This window comes from Ranitomeya variabilis, chromosome 4 (genome assembly GCF_051348905.1).
Source record: "Ranitomeya variabilis isolate aRanVar5 chromosome 4, aRanVar5.hap1, whole genome shotgun sequence".
NCBI classification, from domain to species: Eukaryota; Metazoa; Chordata; class Amphibia; order Anura; family Dendrobatidae; genus Ranitomeya; species Ranitomeya variabilis.
Window position 1 is genome coordinate 23,251,601 of NC_135235.1, and position 17,491 is coordinate 23,269,091.

At 51.3% G+C, this 17,491-nt stretch overlaps 1 gene segment (V, D, J or C); it reads left to right on the plus strand.

Moving 5' to 3' along the window:
* The first annotated feature begins 12,275 nt into the window (after nucleotides 1–12,275).
* Nucleotides 12,276–15,316, plus strand: LOC143769513 (T cell receptor beta variable 28-like). The segment is given in 2 exon segments: nucleotides 12,276–12,386; nucleotides 13,142–15,316. Coding segments are annotated over 2 exon segments (396 nt in total).
* Nucleotides 15,317–17,491: the final 2,175 nt, after the last annotated feature.

Below are 17,491 nucleotides of genomic sequence, written 5' to 3' on the forward strand. Positions count from 1 at the left end.
TGTGGACAGATTTATGGTGAATGTAGTCAATGGTCAATGATGAACGGCTCCAGATTTGCTCAGATTTGGGCAATTGGTGTGAAATAAGTTGCCAGTAAAAGTCAATTGTTTGTAACCTAAGATCTCTCCAGACGCTAAGGCATACCAAACAGAAGAGTTAAAAAATTAATAAAGTATTACACATACCTCACACCTCACCTGTCCCCAAACCGCAGCTCCCTGATGACTTCTCTGTTGGCTCATTTCCTCCTTCTGGCTTCAGTCTTCTTCTCTCTATGGGGCCTCCACAGCTCACTGGGTCTCAAGTGAAGTCATGGCGTTCTTTGCTCCATGACAATGATAACATAATTCGGAGTCTGGTCAGCGCCGAAGGCATCAAAGTGTGAAGACGGAAGAGTAAACCAGAGCCGGAGGGAGAAAGAGAAGGAAATGAACCGATGGAGGAGCTGTGAGGAAGTGAGCCGGCAGAGGAGCTGCATGGAAGTGCGCCGGCAAAGGAGCCATGAGGAAGTGAGCTGGCGGAGGAGGCGCGAGGAAGTGAGCCGGTGTTACGGCCAGAATAACCTCCCCGCCCAGAATATACCCGGGGTTAAAGTGGCCTAGCCCAAACTGTACCCCGGGGTACAAGTCAAGATTATACCCCTCCAGGTCAGAATATACCCCGGCTGCTGTAGATCAGATTTTTCAGCCTTTTGAGAACCATTGAGTGATATAATCAATAACGGAGCCCCAGGCAGCAAATGGGGACCCAGGCAGCACACAGGGACCCCAGGCAGCGCACAGAGCCCCAGGCAGTGCACAGGGCCCTAGGCAGCGCACAGGGGCCCAAGGCAGCACACAGGTCCCCAGGTAGCACAGAGGGGCCCCAGGGAGAGCACAGGGGCCCCAGGCAGAGCACAGGGCAACAGGCAGCACAGAGGAACCCCAGGCTGCACAGAGGGGCCCCAGGAAGAGCACAGGGGCCACAGAAAGTGCACGGGGCCCCAGGCAGTGCACAGGGCAACAGGCAGCACAGAGGGGCCCCAGACAGCACAGAGGGGCCCCAGGCAGCATAGAGGGGCCCCAGGAAGAGCACAGGGGCCACAGGAAGTCCACGGGGCCCCAAACAGCGTACGGGGCCCCAGGCAGCACACAGGACCCCAGGCAGCCCATAGGGCCCCAGGCAGCTCACAGGGCTCCAGCCAGCCCATAGGGCCCCAGGCAGCACACAGGGGGTCCCAGATAGCGCACAGGGGGGCAGAGACAGTGAGCAAGGGGGTAAGAGATAGCGCACAAGGGGGGGAATAGACAGAGCGCATGTCCCCTGTGTGCTGTCTGGGACCCCCTGTGCGCTATCTGGGACCCACTGTACGCTGTCTGGGACCCCCTCTGTGCTATCTGGGACCCACTGTACGCTGTCTGGGACCCCCTTTGCGATGTCTGGGGCCCTGCTCTTGAGTATATCACTCAATCCTGTAAGGCTAGTTTCACATTTGCGTACAGCCATGCGCATGCGTACGCTCTCAGTAAAGCCTTGACCACTGCTGTGCCCCGCCGGTTAAGCTCTGCCCACGTTCTTTTGACGGTGCTGCTACTTGCGGCAAAGGCAACAAGTTGGATTTTCTTGCGTTCACCGAATCGTCAAAACAACGCATGCAGATGCAAAAGCAAACATCCGCAGGGCCTGCGTACCCAATAATAAAGATAGGATACGCAGGCCGCATGCTCAACTGGTGGGCGTGGCAGTGGGCGGGGCTTCACTAAGAGCATACACAGCCGTGCGCAAATGTGAAACTAGCATAAGATGTCTAGGACCCCTGTGCGATGTGCGATGTCTGGGGCCCCTGTACGCTGTCTGGGCCCCCGTGCTCTGCCTGGGGCCCCGTGTGCTACCTGGGGACCCATGTGCTGCCTGGGGCCCCTGTGTGCTGCCTGGGACCTTGTGTGTCGCCTGGGGCCCCGTGTACTGCCTGGGGCACTGTGCGCTGCCTGGGGCCCCTGTGCGCTGCCTGGGACCTCGTGTGCTGCATGGGTCCCTGTGCGCTGCCTGGGGCCCCTGTGCACTGCCTGGGGCCCCTGTGTGCTGCCTGGGGCCCCATGCGCTGCCTGGGGCCCCTGTGCGCTCCCTGGAGCCCATGTGCTGCCTGGGGCCCCATATGCTGCCTGGGGCTCCGTGTGCTGCCTGGGGCCCTGTGCGCTGCCTGGGGCCACTGTGTGCTGTCTGGGCCCCAGTGCTCTGCCTGGGGCCCCGTGTGCTGCCTGTGGCCCCTGTGCTCTGCCTGGGGCATCATGCGCTGCCTGGGGCCCCTGTGCGCTCCCTGGAGTCCATGTGCTGCCTGGGGCCCTGTGCTCTGCCTGGGGCCCCATGTGCTGCCTGGGGCCCCGTGTGCTGCCTGGGGCTCAGTGCGCTGCCTGGGGCCCCTGTGCGTTGTCTGGGCCCCTGTGCTCTGCCTGGGGCCTCGTGTTCTGCCTGGGGCCCCTGTGTGCTGCCTGGGACCTCGTGTGTTGCCTGGGGCCCCGTGTCCTGTCTGGGGCCCTGTGCGCTGCCTGGGGCCCCTGTGTGCTGCCTGGGACCTCGTGTGCTGCATGAGTCCCTGTGTTCTGTTTGGGGCCCTTTTTCCCTTGCCTGGGGCCCCTGTGCGCTGTCTGGGCCCCCATGTTCTGCCTGGGGCCCCTTTGTGCTGCCTGGGACCTCGTGTGCTGCATGGGTCCCTGTGCGCTGCCTGGGGCCCCTGTGTGCTGCCTAGTGCCCTGTGCTCTGCATGGGGCCCCGTATGCTGCATGGGGCCCCGTGTGCTGCCTGGGGCCCCTGTGTGCTGCCTGGGACCTCATGTGTTGCCTGGGGCCCCGTGTGCTGCCTGGGGCCCTGTGCGCTGCCTGGGGTCCTGTGCGCTGCCTGGGGCCCCTGTGCACTACCTGGGGCCCCGTGCACTACCTGGGGCCCCTGTGGGCTGCCTAGGGCCCTGTGTGCTGCCTGGAGCCCCGTTATTAAGAATGTCACTCAATGGTTCTCAAAAGCCAGAAAAATCTGATCTACAGTAGCTGGGTTATATTCTGACCTGGAGGGGTATAAACTGGACTAGTCCAATTTGTACCCTGGGGTATAGTTTGGGCTAGGCCAGAATATACCCGGGGTAGAATCTGGCCCAGAGGGGTATAAACTGGACTAGTCCAATTTATACCCCGGGGTATAGTTTGGGCTTGGCCAGAATATACCCGAGGTATAATCTGGCCTAGGCCACTTTAACCCCGGGTATATTCTGGGCGGGGGTTAATCTGGCCTGTTACACCGGCAGAGGAGCCACAAGGAAGTGAGCCGACAGAGGAGCCACGAAGAAGTGAGCCAACAGAGGACCTGCGAGGAAGTGAGACGGCGGAGGAGCTGCATGGAAGTGCACTTGCAGCACCCCAGAGTCCTGGTTGTTGCAGTACTGTGGCTCCGCCACTATGGGGAGCTATGGTACGTCTGATTGCACTAAGGAGTTTCTCTGACCAGGTACATTCTCACCACACTTCACACTCCGGCCACCAGGGGGGGTGGTCCTATCTAGTAGGCCACTCCTCACAACTCTGGTAAAACTGGGGGTTGGACAGGAAGACAGGGAGAAGTAGCTGGGAAGAGCTAGTGAGAGGACCTGTCAGGGATGGGGATCCTGGCAGACTCCTCAGAGCAGAACTAACCAGCAAACAACGGGAATACAGAAAAGGAGAATACCAGCAGGGGTTTTGTTGAAAGAGGCAGCACCTTGCTGAGGCGCAAACAATCGGTGGCCGGAACGCCGAGCAAGTAAGAGACTTTAAGTACATTGCAAACCACGGCAGGACAGCTAATTACAGGTTGGCTGTCTCACTTAACACCTAAGCAGACAACGGAGGCAGCTGTGGGAGAGGGGCGACTCTAGAGTCCCGGAAAAACTCCAGGCCTACCCCGTCATACGGGTGCGTCCTACCATATCACCTGGAGGATGGAGAACGAACAGTAGAGACAGAAAGAAACAGTTGTGAGGACTATCCCGGGAGCTCAGCAGGGAAGAACTACAACACACAGCGCTAGAAGGTAGATACTGATTCCCACCTGTGAGGAGAACTCCTGATGTGTCGTTGGACCGGCCGGTCTCTGAAAACCCAGTTAACAGCGCTCTGGACTGAGGTCTCCAACATCTTCAGTAAAGAGGTAAAGAGACTGCAAACTGGTGTCCTCGTTATTTACCGCGACCTGCACCGTTACCACACCACTTATTGCACCGGACGTCCCCCATTGACAGACAGGGCCACGGACCGGGTCTAGCCACCGTGACAACCCCAGGACTGAGACCTAGAGGCCCGGCTCCGGGTACCCCTCGGCCCTGCGGCGGTGCGGGGGCGCTCCAACTTGGCGTCACGAACAGGATCTACTTAAGCCTGAAGAATCAGGTCATGTGTGCCTTGGAACTGTGAGTTATTGTGCTTGGACTGTACTTTATTGAAAAGACTGTGCTGTGCCATTTGCCGCCAAAATTCGCCATTGCCGCGCGCGGAGGGAGGAGCCTTAGCTACGTGGGCGGGATCAGCCAAAAGAAGCGCGGAACGGAAAGCGCGGTGAGGCGCCAATCCCGGAAGAGGAACTCCAACCTCCAGCAGGTTAGTGGGAGGAAGGGACGGCCATGTCCGAGTCGGGAGGAGAGGAGGTGGCGGTCGCAGCCGCGGACGCAGGGGCAGCTCCGGTCCCCGCAGCGGGCGAAGCCGCGGCCCTAATACCACCACTGACTGCCGCAGAACCCGCTGCCCCCATCAGCCAGTCGGACACTGCCGCTAATGCAAAAGCCATAATGCCCTTCTCCATGCCCTACCTGCCCGGAGCGGCCTGGCTCCCACGATACTCTGGGGAGGCGCATACGTTCACTGACTTTAAAGAAGGGCTCTGCAGCCTGCTCGAGTTCTATCCCCTAACCGAGCCCCAGAAGGTCCATATGATAACCGGCCAACTCTTTGGGGCGGCTCTGAGGGAATTGAAATCCTGGCCCGCTGAGGATAAAGGAACTGCACAACAGATTTTTGCCAAGCTTAAAGCCACCTTTGACACTCGCACTGCTACAGAGATTAAACTGACTTTTTATGGATGCAAACAAAAGTCACAGGATAGCTTGCGGGACTATGCCCTTAATCTCCAGGAAGCGATGCGGGCCATTAAGAAGAGTGACCCCGGCAGCATGCAGGATGAAGATAAAATCCTGAAGGAGCGGTTCATTGAGGGGCTCCTGTGCAGTCACCAGCGGGGCCAATTGCACTTTCTGGCCATGCAAAATCCAGACTTGACTTTTGCGCAGTTTAAAGATAAAGCTATCCAGGCATTGCAGGAGCGACAGCCCAGCCGCGCAGTACCACCCAGGCGCCCCGCTCTCACATACCACCAGGAGGTGGCATCGGATACCCCAGTTGCCGCGGAGGCCGACGCCCAGAGCTTCGAGGACGACTCCCCTGCAGGACTTCGTCTCCAGATGCAAGAGCTAACCAAGAGCGTTGCTGCCCTGGCCCGGACGGTGCAGTCCCTACAGGAGGCCCCCAAAGAGAAGATCCAGTTGGCTTCCAGCCCGGAGGATGTCCCTTGGATGCGACAGAGGAGGACTCCGCCGACCAGGAGCCGGCCCGACGATCGCTTCCACCAGGATGGACGACCCATCTGCCGCCGCTGTCACCAGGTGGGCCATCTTGCAAGGTACTGTCCTTTAAACGAGCAACCCCTGGGGCAAAGGGCCAACCCCCAGGAGTAGGACGGTCAGGCCCGCAGCATTGGAGAACCAAGTATATTGGAGGACGACCAGTTCTCCCTGTAGTGATTGATGGAATCCCCTTGAATGCTTTGCTGGACACCGGTTCTCAGGTGACGACTATACCTTACGTGCTCTACAAACGGTATTGGGAGGACGCTGATATTACTCGTGGCCCTGATGATGATTTCACCATAATCGCCAGTAATGGTCAGCCATTGCCACAAGTGGGGTATAAGGAGGTCACCATCAAAGTGGGGCGGGTGGAATTGAAAGCCCAAGGGATTGTGATTGTAGATATTGATCGTCGAGAATGTAATCCCATGATGACTCTTGGTACTAATGCTATAGAAAATTGTCTTGCAGAAGTGATTGTTTTGTTGCAACAGGTGGCAGAAAACGCTGGCCACAGTGAGCAACGTGCCCTGCAGAAGGAAATCAGAGCTCTGATGCAGAGACAGCAGGTAGAGCTGACTGGTGGTGAGATTGGTCGTGTCACTGTAAGTGATTCAAACCCCATCGCGATACCTCCCAAGAGTGAAATGTTAATATGGTGTCGAGCAGCCATAGGCCTCAGGGGTAAGGACTACCAGGCCTTGGTAGAACCTGTATATTCAGACAATAGGCCTACTGTTCTGACAGCCCGGGGGGTGGTAGACGTCCGACAGGGGAGAGTGCCTGTACGTGTCCTCAATTGTGGGGAGGAAGAGGTCCACCTAACCAAGTATACTACGCTCGCCAAACTGTTCACTGTCAATAATAGTGTAATACAGACACCTGAACCCTTGGGCCCGTCAAACGTGGCGGAGAACAAAGGTTCTGCAGAGCACTCGAAAGATTGGTGTCGGGAATTGCATGTGGGCACCTACTCTACCCCATCTCATCAAATACAGGGGGCTTACAGGGTGGTACACGAGTACGAACAGGTATTCAGCAAACACCCCTCAGATTTTGGGCAGGTGAAAGGGATCCAACATCACATTCCCACGGGAGATCATCGACCCATAAAAGAGAGATATCGCCCTGTACCCCCAGCTCATTACCAGTGTGCCAAGGACATGTTGCGGGAAATGAAGGAGGCTGGGGTGGTGAGAGACAGCTGTAGCCCCTGGGCGGCTCCGTTAGTCCTTGTTAAAAAGAAAGATGGTACAATGAGGATGTGTGTTGATTACAGACAGTTGAATCGCATTACACATAAGGACGCATACCCACTGCCCAGGATAGAGGAGTCTCTGGCTGCTTTAAAATCTGCTAACTATTTCTCTACCTTAGATCTCACCAGTGGGTACTGGCAGGTTCCTGTGGCGGAGGCGGACAAGGAAAAGACGGCCTTCACGACGCCAATGGGCCTCTGTGAGTTCAACTACATGCCCTTCGGATTGTGCAATGCTCCCGGAACGTTCCAGAGGATGATGGAGAGCTGCCTGGGACACCTGAACTTTGAAACCGTGCTGCTATATCTGGATGACGTCATAGTCTTCTCTAAAACCTACGAAGACCATCTGAAGCACCTGGCCGAGGTGTTTGAAGCCTTGTCCAAATTCGGCCTAAAAGTGAAACCGTCCAAGTGTCATCTGCTGAAACCTAAAGTGCAGTACCTGGGCCATGTGGTGAGCGCTGAAGGAGTGGCCCCAGACCCCGACAAGGTCACAGTGATCCAGGACTGGCCAAAGCCTAGTGACCTCCACGAAGTCCGGCAGTTCCTCGGGTTGGTAGGTTACTACCGGAGATTCATTAAGGATTTCACCAAGAAGGCCGCACCCTTGCAAAATCTGCTGGTGGGCCAACCAAAGAAGACCAAGGGGAGGAAAACCCCCTTTGATTGGAACGAAGAGCTGGAGGAATCCTTCACCTGCTTGAAGTCGGCGCTGACGGGGGAAGAGGTACTGGCTTACCCCGAATACGACCAACCGTTTGTGCTGTACACAGATGCCAGTAATGTGGGACTAGGAGCCGTGCTGTCTCAGGTCCAGAACGGCAAGGAAAGAGTGATCGCTTACGCCAGCAGGAAACTCCGTCCCACGGAAAGGAACCCTGACAACTACAGTTCCTTCAAACTGGAATTCCTTGCCCTGGTCTGGGCAGTGACGGAGAGGTTTAAGCACTACCTGGCTTCCGCGAAATTCACCGTCTTCACGGACAACAATCCGCTAACGCATCTGGATACCGCCAAACTCGGGGCCTTGGAACAGCGGTGGATGGCCCGGCTGTCCAACTATGATTTCACCATCAAATATCGGGCAGGGCACCAGAATGCCAATGCCGATGCTTTGTCCCGAATGCCCAATTTACCAGAAGTGGGAGAAGACCCGGAGGCACTTGAAGAGGTGGAGCTGCCTGCCTTCCATCGCCCCAAAGCCACTCAGAGCTCTCACCATGTGAAGAACAGGCACAAGAACCAACCGGATGCCACGCTGAATCCCCTGCCCCACCACGGATGGGCAGAAACCCAGGATAGTGACCCCGCGGTCCGTCAGGTGAAGGAGCTCTTGACGCAGGCTGGGTTGCACCCTGGCCCAGATGATCCACAAGAAACCCAACAGCTGTGGAAGGGAAGAAGCAAGCTGTTTATCCATGATGGCAAGCTGTGCAGGAGGAGCATCGACCCACGTACTCATGAATTGGTGTGGCAGATAGTGGTGCCAAGGCGAGATGCGCCCATGGTTCTGGGAGCCTACCATGATGGAGCCGGACACTTCGGATGGAAGAAGCTGGAGAAGCTACTCCGAGGGAGGTTCTATTGGATTGGCATGAAGAGAACCATTGAGAAGTGGTGTCGGGAGTGTGGTCCATGTAGTCTGCGCAGAAAGGACCGTGACAGCCAACGGCCCCCCCTGCGGCCTATCATCACCAAACGGCCGCTTGAACTGGTCGCGCTGGATCATGTGAAGCTGACACCTAGCCGGTCGGGCTATATCTACGCCCTTACCATCGTGGACCACTACTCCAGGTTTCTGGTGGTTGTGCCTGTTAAAGATCTAACGGCCAGGACTGCCGCCAGGGCCTTCCAGCAGCACTTTTGTAGGCCCCATGGCTACCCAGAGAAGGTACTGACCGACCAGGGACCTGCCTTTGAAGCAGAAGTATTCCAAGAATTCTGCCAGTTGTACGGGTGTAAGAAGATCAGAACTACACCGTACCACCCTCAAACCAACGGGATGTGCGAGAAGATGAACCAGGTAGTAATCGATTTATTGAAGACCTTGCCTGTGGAGGAACGGAATCTGTGGCCGACAAAGTTGCCTGACTTGGTGGATATGTACAACCACATCCCAGTAAGTTCCACCAACTGTACTCCAGCGTACCTGATGCGAGGAAGGTCTAGTCGGTTACCCGTTGATCTGGACATGGGGGTCCTAGTACCCGAAGATACCTCGCCGGATGCGGATTGGGATGCAGAAAGGCAGCGAAGGTACCGCGAAGTGCAAGAGTGTGTGGAGAGAAGTCTCGCCCAGGCTAGGCAGAGGCAAGAAAGGGACTACAACCAACACGCTCCTGCGATTCCCCTGTCACCTGGTGAGCAAGTGCTTAAACGAAAGAGGAGGTTACACAAGCTCGATGACCAATGGGAAGCGGAACCGTATACCATCTTGCCATCCGACTTCGACAACACTAAGGTCTGTCTCATCAGCAAGGACAAAGGGGAGACCTCGACAGCGGTATCCAGGGATCACCTTAAGGTCTGCCCCGATAAATTGAAAGAGAGGGGCACGGCCCCAGAAATCTCCCCGCCGGTGGAAAAGGAGAAAATGTTCCATACTGTCCTTGGTGACTTTCCCCAGTCCTGGACTCTGATAAACCAAGCCGTTGCGGTACCTGTTGTAATGTTTGAACAGCCGGACTCGCCAGAAACAATGGTGGAACCAGATCATCCGGCCCCGCAACCTCAACAAGCCTTGCCTGAAGAAGCCATGCCAACCGTTGAACCGGCAAATCCTCCCTCTGCTATCAGTGAGCCTGCCGTACCCACTGTTGATAGCAGCAGCTCTGAGAGCCCCAACCTGCCAGTGCTACCCAGACTCACTAGAAGTGTAGTTAGAAGACAGCGCACTACACCAGCGGTAGCAAGCATAGCGGGCCCTGTTAGGCCAATAGCAACCCCTGTGCTGCGAAGGTCCACACGCAGCACACAGAACCAAACTCCCCTCCGCTACAAAATGTGGAGGTATTGATAAGGGCTGCTATTTCATTAAAAAATGTTTGTATGCATATCTTTTTGTTACAGGTTGTTAAAATGGACAATAGAGTAATGGACAGTGAATTGCTCAAAAACTTTCATAAGGGGGACCCCTTTGTTTACCCGGGGTCCCCGCTGTTTCAACCACTGAACTGAGAGTCATAAACTGTGCATGACCTAACTTTTGCAACGTTCAAGAATCCTCACCTCCCGTAAAGGGAAGCATTGTTATGTTCAATTGTTATGCTATTTCAAAAGTTTGTGTGTTTCCTGTTAACATGTATTATTGTTCTTGTTTTCCCAGTCCCGGAGTACTGGATTTAACCGGGGGGGAGTGCAGCACCCCAGAGTCCTGGTTGTTGCAGTACTGTGGCTCCGCCACTATGGGGAGCTATGGTACGTCTGATTGCACTAAGGAGTTTCTCTGACCAGGTACATTCTCACCACACTTCACACTCCGGCCACCAGGGGGGGTGGTCCTATCTAGTAGGCCACTCCTCACAACTCTGGTAAAACTGGGGGTTGGACAGGAAGACAGGGAGAAGTAGCTGGGAAGAGCTAGTGAGAGGACCTGTCAGGGATGGGGATCCTGGCAGACTCCTCAGAGCAGAACTAACCAGCAAACAACGGGAATACAGAAAAGGAGAATACCAGCAGGGGTTTTGTTGAAAGAGGCAGCACCTTGCTGAGGCGCAAACAATCGGTGGCCGGAACGCCGAGCAAGTAAGAGACTTTAAGTACATTGCAAACCACGGCAGGACAGCTAATTACAGGTTGGCTGTCTCACTTAACACCTAAGCAGACAACGGAGGCAGCTGTGGGAGAGGGGCGACTCTAGAGTCCCGGAAGAACTCCAGGCCTACCCCGTCATACGGGTGCGTCCTACCATATCACCTGGAGGATGGAGAACGAACAGTAGAGACAGAAAGAAACAGTTGTGAGGACTATCCCGGGAGCTCAGCAGGGAAGAACTACAACACACAGCGCTAGAAGGTAGATACTGATTCCCACCTGTGAGGAGAACTCCTGATGTGTCGTTGGACCGGCCGGTCTCTGAAAACCCAGTTAACAGCGCTCTGGACTGAGGTCTCCAACATCTTCAGTAAAGAGGTAAAGAGACTGCAAACTGGTGTCCTCGTTATTTACCGCGACCTGCACCGTTACCACACCACTTATTGCACCGGACGTCCCCCATTGACAGACAGGGCCACGGACCGGGTCTAGCCACCGTGACAACCCCAGGACTGAGACCTAGAGGCCCGGCTCCGGGTACCCCTCGGCCCTGCGGCGGTGCGGGGGCGCTCCACACTGGCAAAGGAGCCGCGAGGAAGTGAGCTGGTGGAGGAGCTGTGAGGAAGTGTGCCGGCATAAGAGCCGCAAGGAAGTGAGCCGGCGGAGGAGCCACAAGGAAGTGAGCCAGAGGACGAGCTGTGAGGAAGTGAGCTGGTGAATAAACTGCAGCATCAGAACAGGTGAGGGGAGAGGTCAATGAAAGGTTTCTTTATATTTTTTACCTCTTTTCCAGCCCTAAAAAGAATAAAACCAAGGAGCGGCCATTTTGCTTGATTCAATCAAATCAAATTACAAAAAATGTAAGTTCCGAAAAAACTAATTTTTTTTGTGAAATTAGAAGCAAATTCTCCTTGAATCGATTTGCTCACCTCTAGTGAAGGATTAAATAAAATAATAATTTATAGAAGGCCTGTAGAATTATGTTGCCCCATTGCAAATTTTCGCTCCTCTCTCCACTTTTCAGTTTCAATTTCTGGCACGTTTTAATCCAGAGGATTCCATGTGAAATGCCGATCTTAGTTGTGCCGCCATTTTCATTTCCCTGTTTTATTAAAAGAACAGAAAAATGGAAGTTGATGGATTTGTCAAACAATGAAAACCAACATTTCCCGACTGACCTCATTGACTGTAATGGGGACCGAGTAGCTGCCGTCATTTGTCCTTCACGTTAATGGAAAAATTATTGCCGCAGATTGCACTATTTATTTTAGGCTTTATTTTCCCCATTTTTGGCTATCGAAGCCTCGAACACTGATGTGAATGAAGCCTCAGGAAACAGTAGTAGGAAAAAATGAGGTTTTAGATTTTTGTGCTTCAGACGTCTTTAATTTGAAAGAAGAAGGAGGGACATCAACGTAGAGAATCGGGGTGGAGACAGATACATTTGCAGTAAGAGGAGCAGAATGATCGATGTCTGGAAATCGCTGCTCACAACCTAAAATTTTTGTCCATGAAAAAATCATGACACAGGAACAGAAGGGGTTAAGCAGAACAGGAAACATAGAGTTACAATAATAGGAAGTGGCGAACACCAATCAGAGTGAAGAATCAGACGCCAAAATCCTCAGCCCCGATCTTGTGAATTTGGAATCTCTCCTTATAGAAGTCAATACATTATACAGAGACGATCAATCACCTGGAGATGATGAGGATCCTACTCCTGTTTCTTTATCCATTTACCCTTCTTCCAAGTAAGTCATCAATAAATAGTGGTGTGAATAAAAGATTATGCTCTCATTCTGGAGTCTGGTGCAGATGTGGATGGATTGTCATCTCCTGGGGTCGGGGAGATATAACTGCTGTGGATGGATTGTCAGCTCCTGGGGTCAGGGAGATATAAAGGCTGTGGATGGATTGTCATCTCCTGGGGTCAGGGAGATATAACTGCTGTGGATGGATTGTCATCTCCTGGGGTCAGGGAGATATAACTGCTGTGGATGGATTGTCATCTCCTGGGGTCAGGGAGATATAACTGCTGTGGATGGATTGTCAGCTCCTGGGGTCAGGGACATATAACGGCTGTGGATGGATTGTCAGCTCCTGGGGTCAGGGAGATATAACGGCTGTGGATGGATTTTCATCTCCTGGGGTCAGGGAGATATAACTGCTGTGGATGGATTGTCAGCTCCTGGGGTCAGGGAGATATAACGGCTGTGGATGGATTTTCATCTCCTGGGGTCAGGGAGATATAACTGCTGTGGATGGATTGTCATCTCCTGGGGTCAGGGAGATATAACGGCGGTGGATGGATTGTCATCTCCTGGGGTCAGGGAGCTATAACTGCTGTGGATGGATTGTCAGCTCCTGGGGTAGGGGAGATATAACTGCTGTGGATGGATTGTCATCTCCTTGGATTGGGGAGATATAACTGCCGTGGTTGGATTGTCAGCTCCTGGGTTCAGTTTTGGCTGCTCCCCAGTTTATTCTGTCCTTGTGTCCCTGCCAGGCTGCGGCGCGGTTCTCGTGGATCAGATGGAGAAGCTTCGGATAGTGAAGACTGGGGAGAAAGTGGTGCTGAGATGTAAGCAGGATGATGGCACCTACTACAACATGTTTTGGTATCAGCAGAAAGCGGGTCAAGGACTGAAGCTCATGGTGCATTCGATAAACATGAAAAGCGAGGACATGGAGGCTGACTATAAGACGAGGTGGTCCCTACACAGGCCTACGGTGTACGAGTCCAACCTGACCCTAAAAGAATCCTCCAGAGAGGACGGAGCCATGTATTTCTGTGCTTCCCAGTATACACAGCCGAAGAGCGCTGAGCCCAGCGTGGTAATAACCTGGGTGTAATCCCCTCCTGGTCCTGCAGGGGGCGCTCCTCTGGTTCCTCATTAATATGTCTGTGTATGGCAGCGGCTGAGCGCACATCAGTGAGAGGGAATGCTGCTAAGTTCTGTAATGTGAGGAGGTGGAGGAGCCGAATAATGGGCAGTAACGAGCAGCATGAATCAGGCACTGGCTGAGTAATTGCAGTTGTGTACATTTTACACTTTTAAGGAAGACATGATATAGAGAGCCGTCCAGGGACCGTGCCGATAAGGTGACCAATCCAAGGCAGGTTCCTGGCAGCTTCTCCCTGCACCACTGCCCTAGACGACAGGTGTCTCCATGTGTGTACGGAGACCTGTCAGTGAAAGGGCCGAGATGGGGAGAAGCCGCTGGCACCTGTCTCGGACTAGTTATTCCGATATGCATAGTCCTGGACTTTTTTTTAAATGTGAAAATTTGTTGATATTTTTATTTTGCTATTTTTCTTCATACTTCATACTATTTTTTTAACTGGTGTAAATTCATGGTGCACATATCAGGCTGCTCAGGCTGGTTTCCCACATCGTTTTTTTCTCATAGATCCATGTTTTTTTCTAGTGTGTTGGACCCATGATTGTTCTTCATGTCGGTCTTTACAATCCTTCTTCCACCTGTTTTTCTTAGGTGAAGAATATTTTTCATTCTCTCCTATTAAAAAGTAAAAAACGGACCGCACATTAATGACATATTTTTCTATTTAATAACTCGGATATTGCTTTGCAATGGCAAGTTTGGATTCACAATACAGAGGACTTGGCTCTTTTTTTTTTCTCCGGCAAATCAGTTCTCAATTTTTCCATTGACAGAGCTTATCTAATCACCCTGCAGCGTCTGACCACCGAACACTTCCTCCTTCCATCCCAGGGCCGGCAGAAACGCCTGACTCCTGCAGTCGCCACATTCGGACTATAAGACTCACCCCCCATTTCCCCACAACATTTTTTGAGAATAAAGTGAGTCTTATAGTCCAAAAAATATGATAATTACTGTTTGTATAGTTAGTGCATTTTGTCTGATTTTTGAGTCTTCGGGTTGTCTGACTTTCTAGGTCTTCCGGATGCAGATACAGTATCTAGTATTATAAATATGGTGTGTTAATAAATGATCGTCTTGTCCAGAATTGTCTGAGCCGGAATGTATCTGACTGTAGAGGCAATATCTAGTAGAGAAGCAGGAGTGGAAACTGTCGTCAGTTTCTATCTAATCACAATGTAAAGCGTCACATCTGTGCTGATACTCGTCCCATGCATTGCTCTCACTCACCCGCACATTTAGTTTTATTTAGCAAAAATTCACTCAATACATTTTTACAAAACATTTTTACCAATATTTGTAAAATAGTGGACTTTCAATTATTTTTCTTTCTTTTTACGGCATTTTACCAACTACCATATTTTTCGGACTATAAGATGCACCGTACAATAAGACGCACCCCAAATTTGGGGTAAAAATTGCAGAAAAAAAGATTTTTTATAAGATGGGGGTCCGTCTTATTGTCCGAATTTAAGATCTCTTACCTGAGGGCAGGCAGTGGCAGAGCAGGGTCACAGGAGGCATGGTGGTGGCAGAGGTGAGGTGATGCTGAGGTGCGGTGGGCGGAACGCTGTGCACCTGAGCAGGGTCCCATCCTGCTTAGGTGGGCGACACCATGGCCTGGTGTCCATGGGGAGGTTGCGGCAGTGCTGTGGCGGCGGCAGATGTGCGGTCACTTCCTCAGGTGGTGGCGGCCAGGGTCCCTTCCACATTTGAGGTGACGCCACGGCAGTATTGAAGGAGAGTAGCAGAGCTCGTTGAGTCACGGTTTTCCCGGTGGCGGCGGGCTTACCGGCATTGTGGCGGCGACAGAGGTGTGGGGATGATGTGGCGCAGTGACCGGTATGGCGTGAGCAGGGTCCCGTCCACATTTGAGGTGAATCCGCGGCCCGGTATTGAAGGAGAGAAGCAGAGCTGGGTGAGTTACGGTTTTCCCAGTGGCGGCGGCCATCTTTCTGAGGCCGTGCGTGCACAGATTCAGTACTCTGCTTCCCAGGGCTTCAGGAAAATGGCCGCGGGAGGCCGCGCGTGCGCAGATGGAGATCGCGGCGGCCATTTTCCTGAAGCCCTGGGAAGCAGAAAACTCAATCTGCGCACGTGCGGCCTCAGGAAGATGGCCGCCGACACCGGGAAAACCGTAACTCACCCAGCTCTGCTGCTCTCCTTCAATACCGGGCTGCGGATTCACCTCAAATGTGGACGGGACCCTGCTCACGCCATACCGGTCACAGCGCCACATCATCCCCGCACCTCTGTCGCCGCCACAATGCCGGTAAGCCTGCGTTCCAACCATAAGACGCACCCCCCATTTTCCTCACAATTTTTTTGGGGAAAAAGTGCGTCTTATAGTCGGAAAAATATGGTAATTACCGTAATTGTACATTTTAACAGATTTTACTTTTAACAACATGGCAAAGTCAAATATGTTTTTTTTTTTAATAGGGAAAGGGGTGGTGATTTTAATTTTTTTCTATTCTTTCCTTTTTTACTATTATTAAAACTTCTTAAAAAAAACAATTATGTCCCCTTATTAGACTATTTACAAGATTATTTCTAAGAACGCTTGTTTCACTATAATCTTGCTGTCTAAACAGACTTCCAATCACCCGACAAATGAGCAAAACACTCTTTCTGTCTATGAAATGATCTTTTGTCCTGCGCAAAGATCAACTTTCTCGGCAGCACAATGCTCTGTGTAAATAGGACTTGTGCTGCCGAGAAAAATAGCCGTCTATGTGCACTGAACAATCTATTAGATCATTCAGTGCTCATCTGTAGAGCAGTCTGCCTGCATAAATAAAAAATAAATAAATATATATATATATATATATATATATATATATATATATATATATATATATAATGATTATTAATCCCTTCCCAGCATCTGCCCTACAATGGAGGGAACTCAGGTTTCCATATCTACCTGTAACATCAGTGATTGGAGCTAGCTCTGATTTCTGCTGTTTTTACTATTTATATGCTGATGTTAAATTATAAAGTAAAAAAAACAAAGTTTTAAAAATATTACAAAGATAAATAAAAACATAAAAATTTGAATCACCTCCCTTTCCTTAGTTAAAAATAAATAAATTTTAAAACATGTAAAATGTATTTGTTATGTCCACAAATGTCTGATCTATTGATACATAAAATTACTAGAAAGTGAACAATATGGTGTAAAAATATTATGGATCAGTGAAAATAGTAATACTAAACAATCTCAATTTTTTAAAATATATTTTGCATTTTTTTTTCGCTGCATAAAATAATAAAACAAATCTCTGTATCAGTGTAATTGTACTGACCTGAAGAGTCATGTTTCTAGATCATTTTCACTGCACAACGAAAGCAATAAAAACAAAACCCCATAAAATCTGTGGTTGAATTAATTAACTGGACTTGGATTTTTTTTTTCTATTTTTGCACCACATTGTATCGTAAAATGAAAAGTGTCATTCAAAAATACAACTACAAATGAACCCCAAAAAAACCTACAGCTACGTGGGCTTAAAAATAAGTGTGACTGTTAGACCAAGGAAAAAAAAAGATGACCGCGCAAAAAGTGTTCAAGGCAAGGAGGGGTTAAGAATAGAAAAGGAAAAACAAAATGTTACTGAGTTTCCGCCACGTGCAATGTGTGACCCGATGGTCTAGTTCTCACTGTATGTTGAAAATTATTTGCAGTTCAGATATAGAGTGTAACGCAAGGTCCCTGATAAAGTCCAGTCTGGTAGCGTCCAATATGTTCCCTCCGCCTCACCTCGTTCCCTAGATACATTTCCATACAAATAAAGATCAATTTTGACTTTTTTCATCTTTTATCTCATTTTATGTAATATTTTATGATTCTGTGATCTTTGTCAAAAACACAATTTTGTTTTTCAAACAGCCCAGGATGAATTCATAGAAAAGAGTCTTTTCAAATTCGAGTTTTGCAGATCTTTTTGGT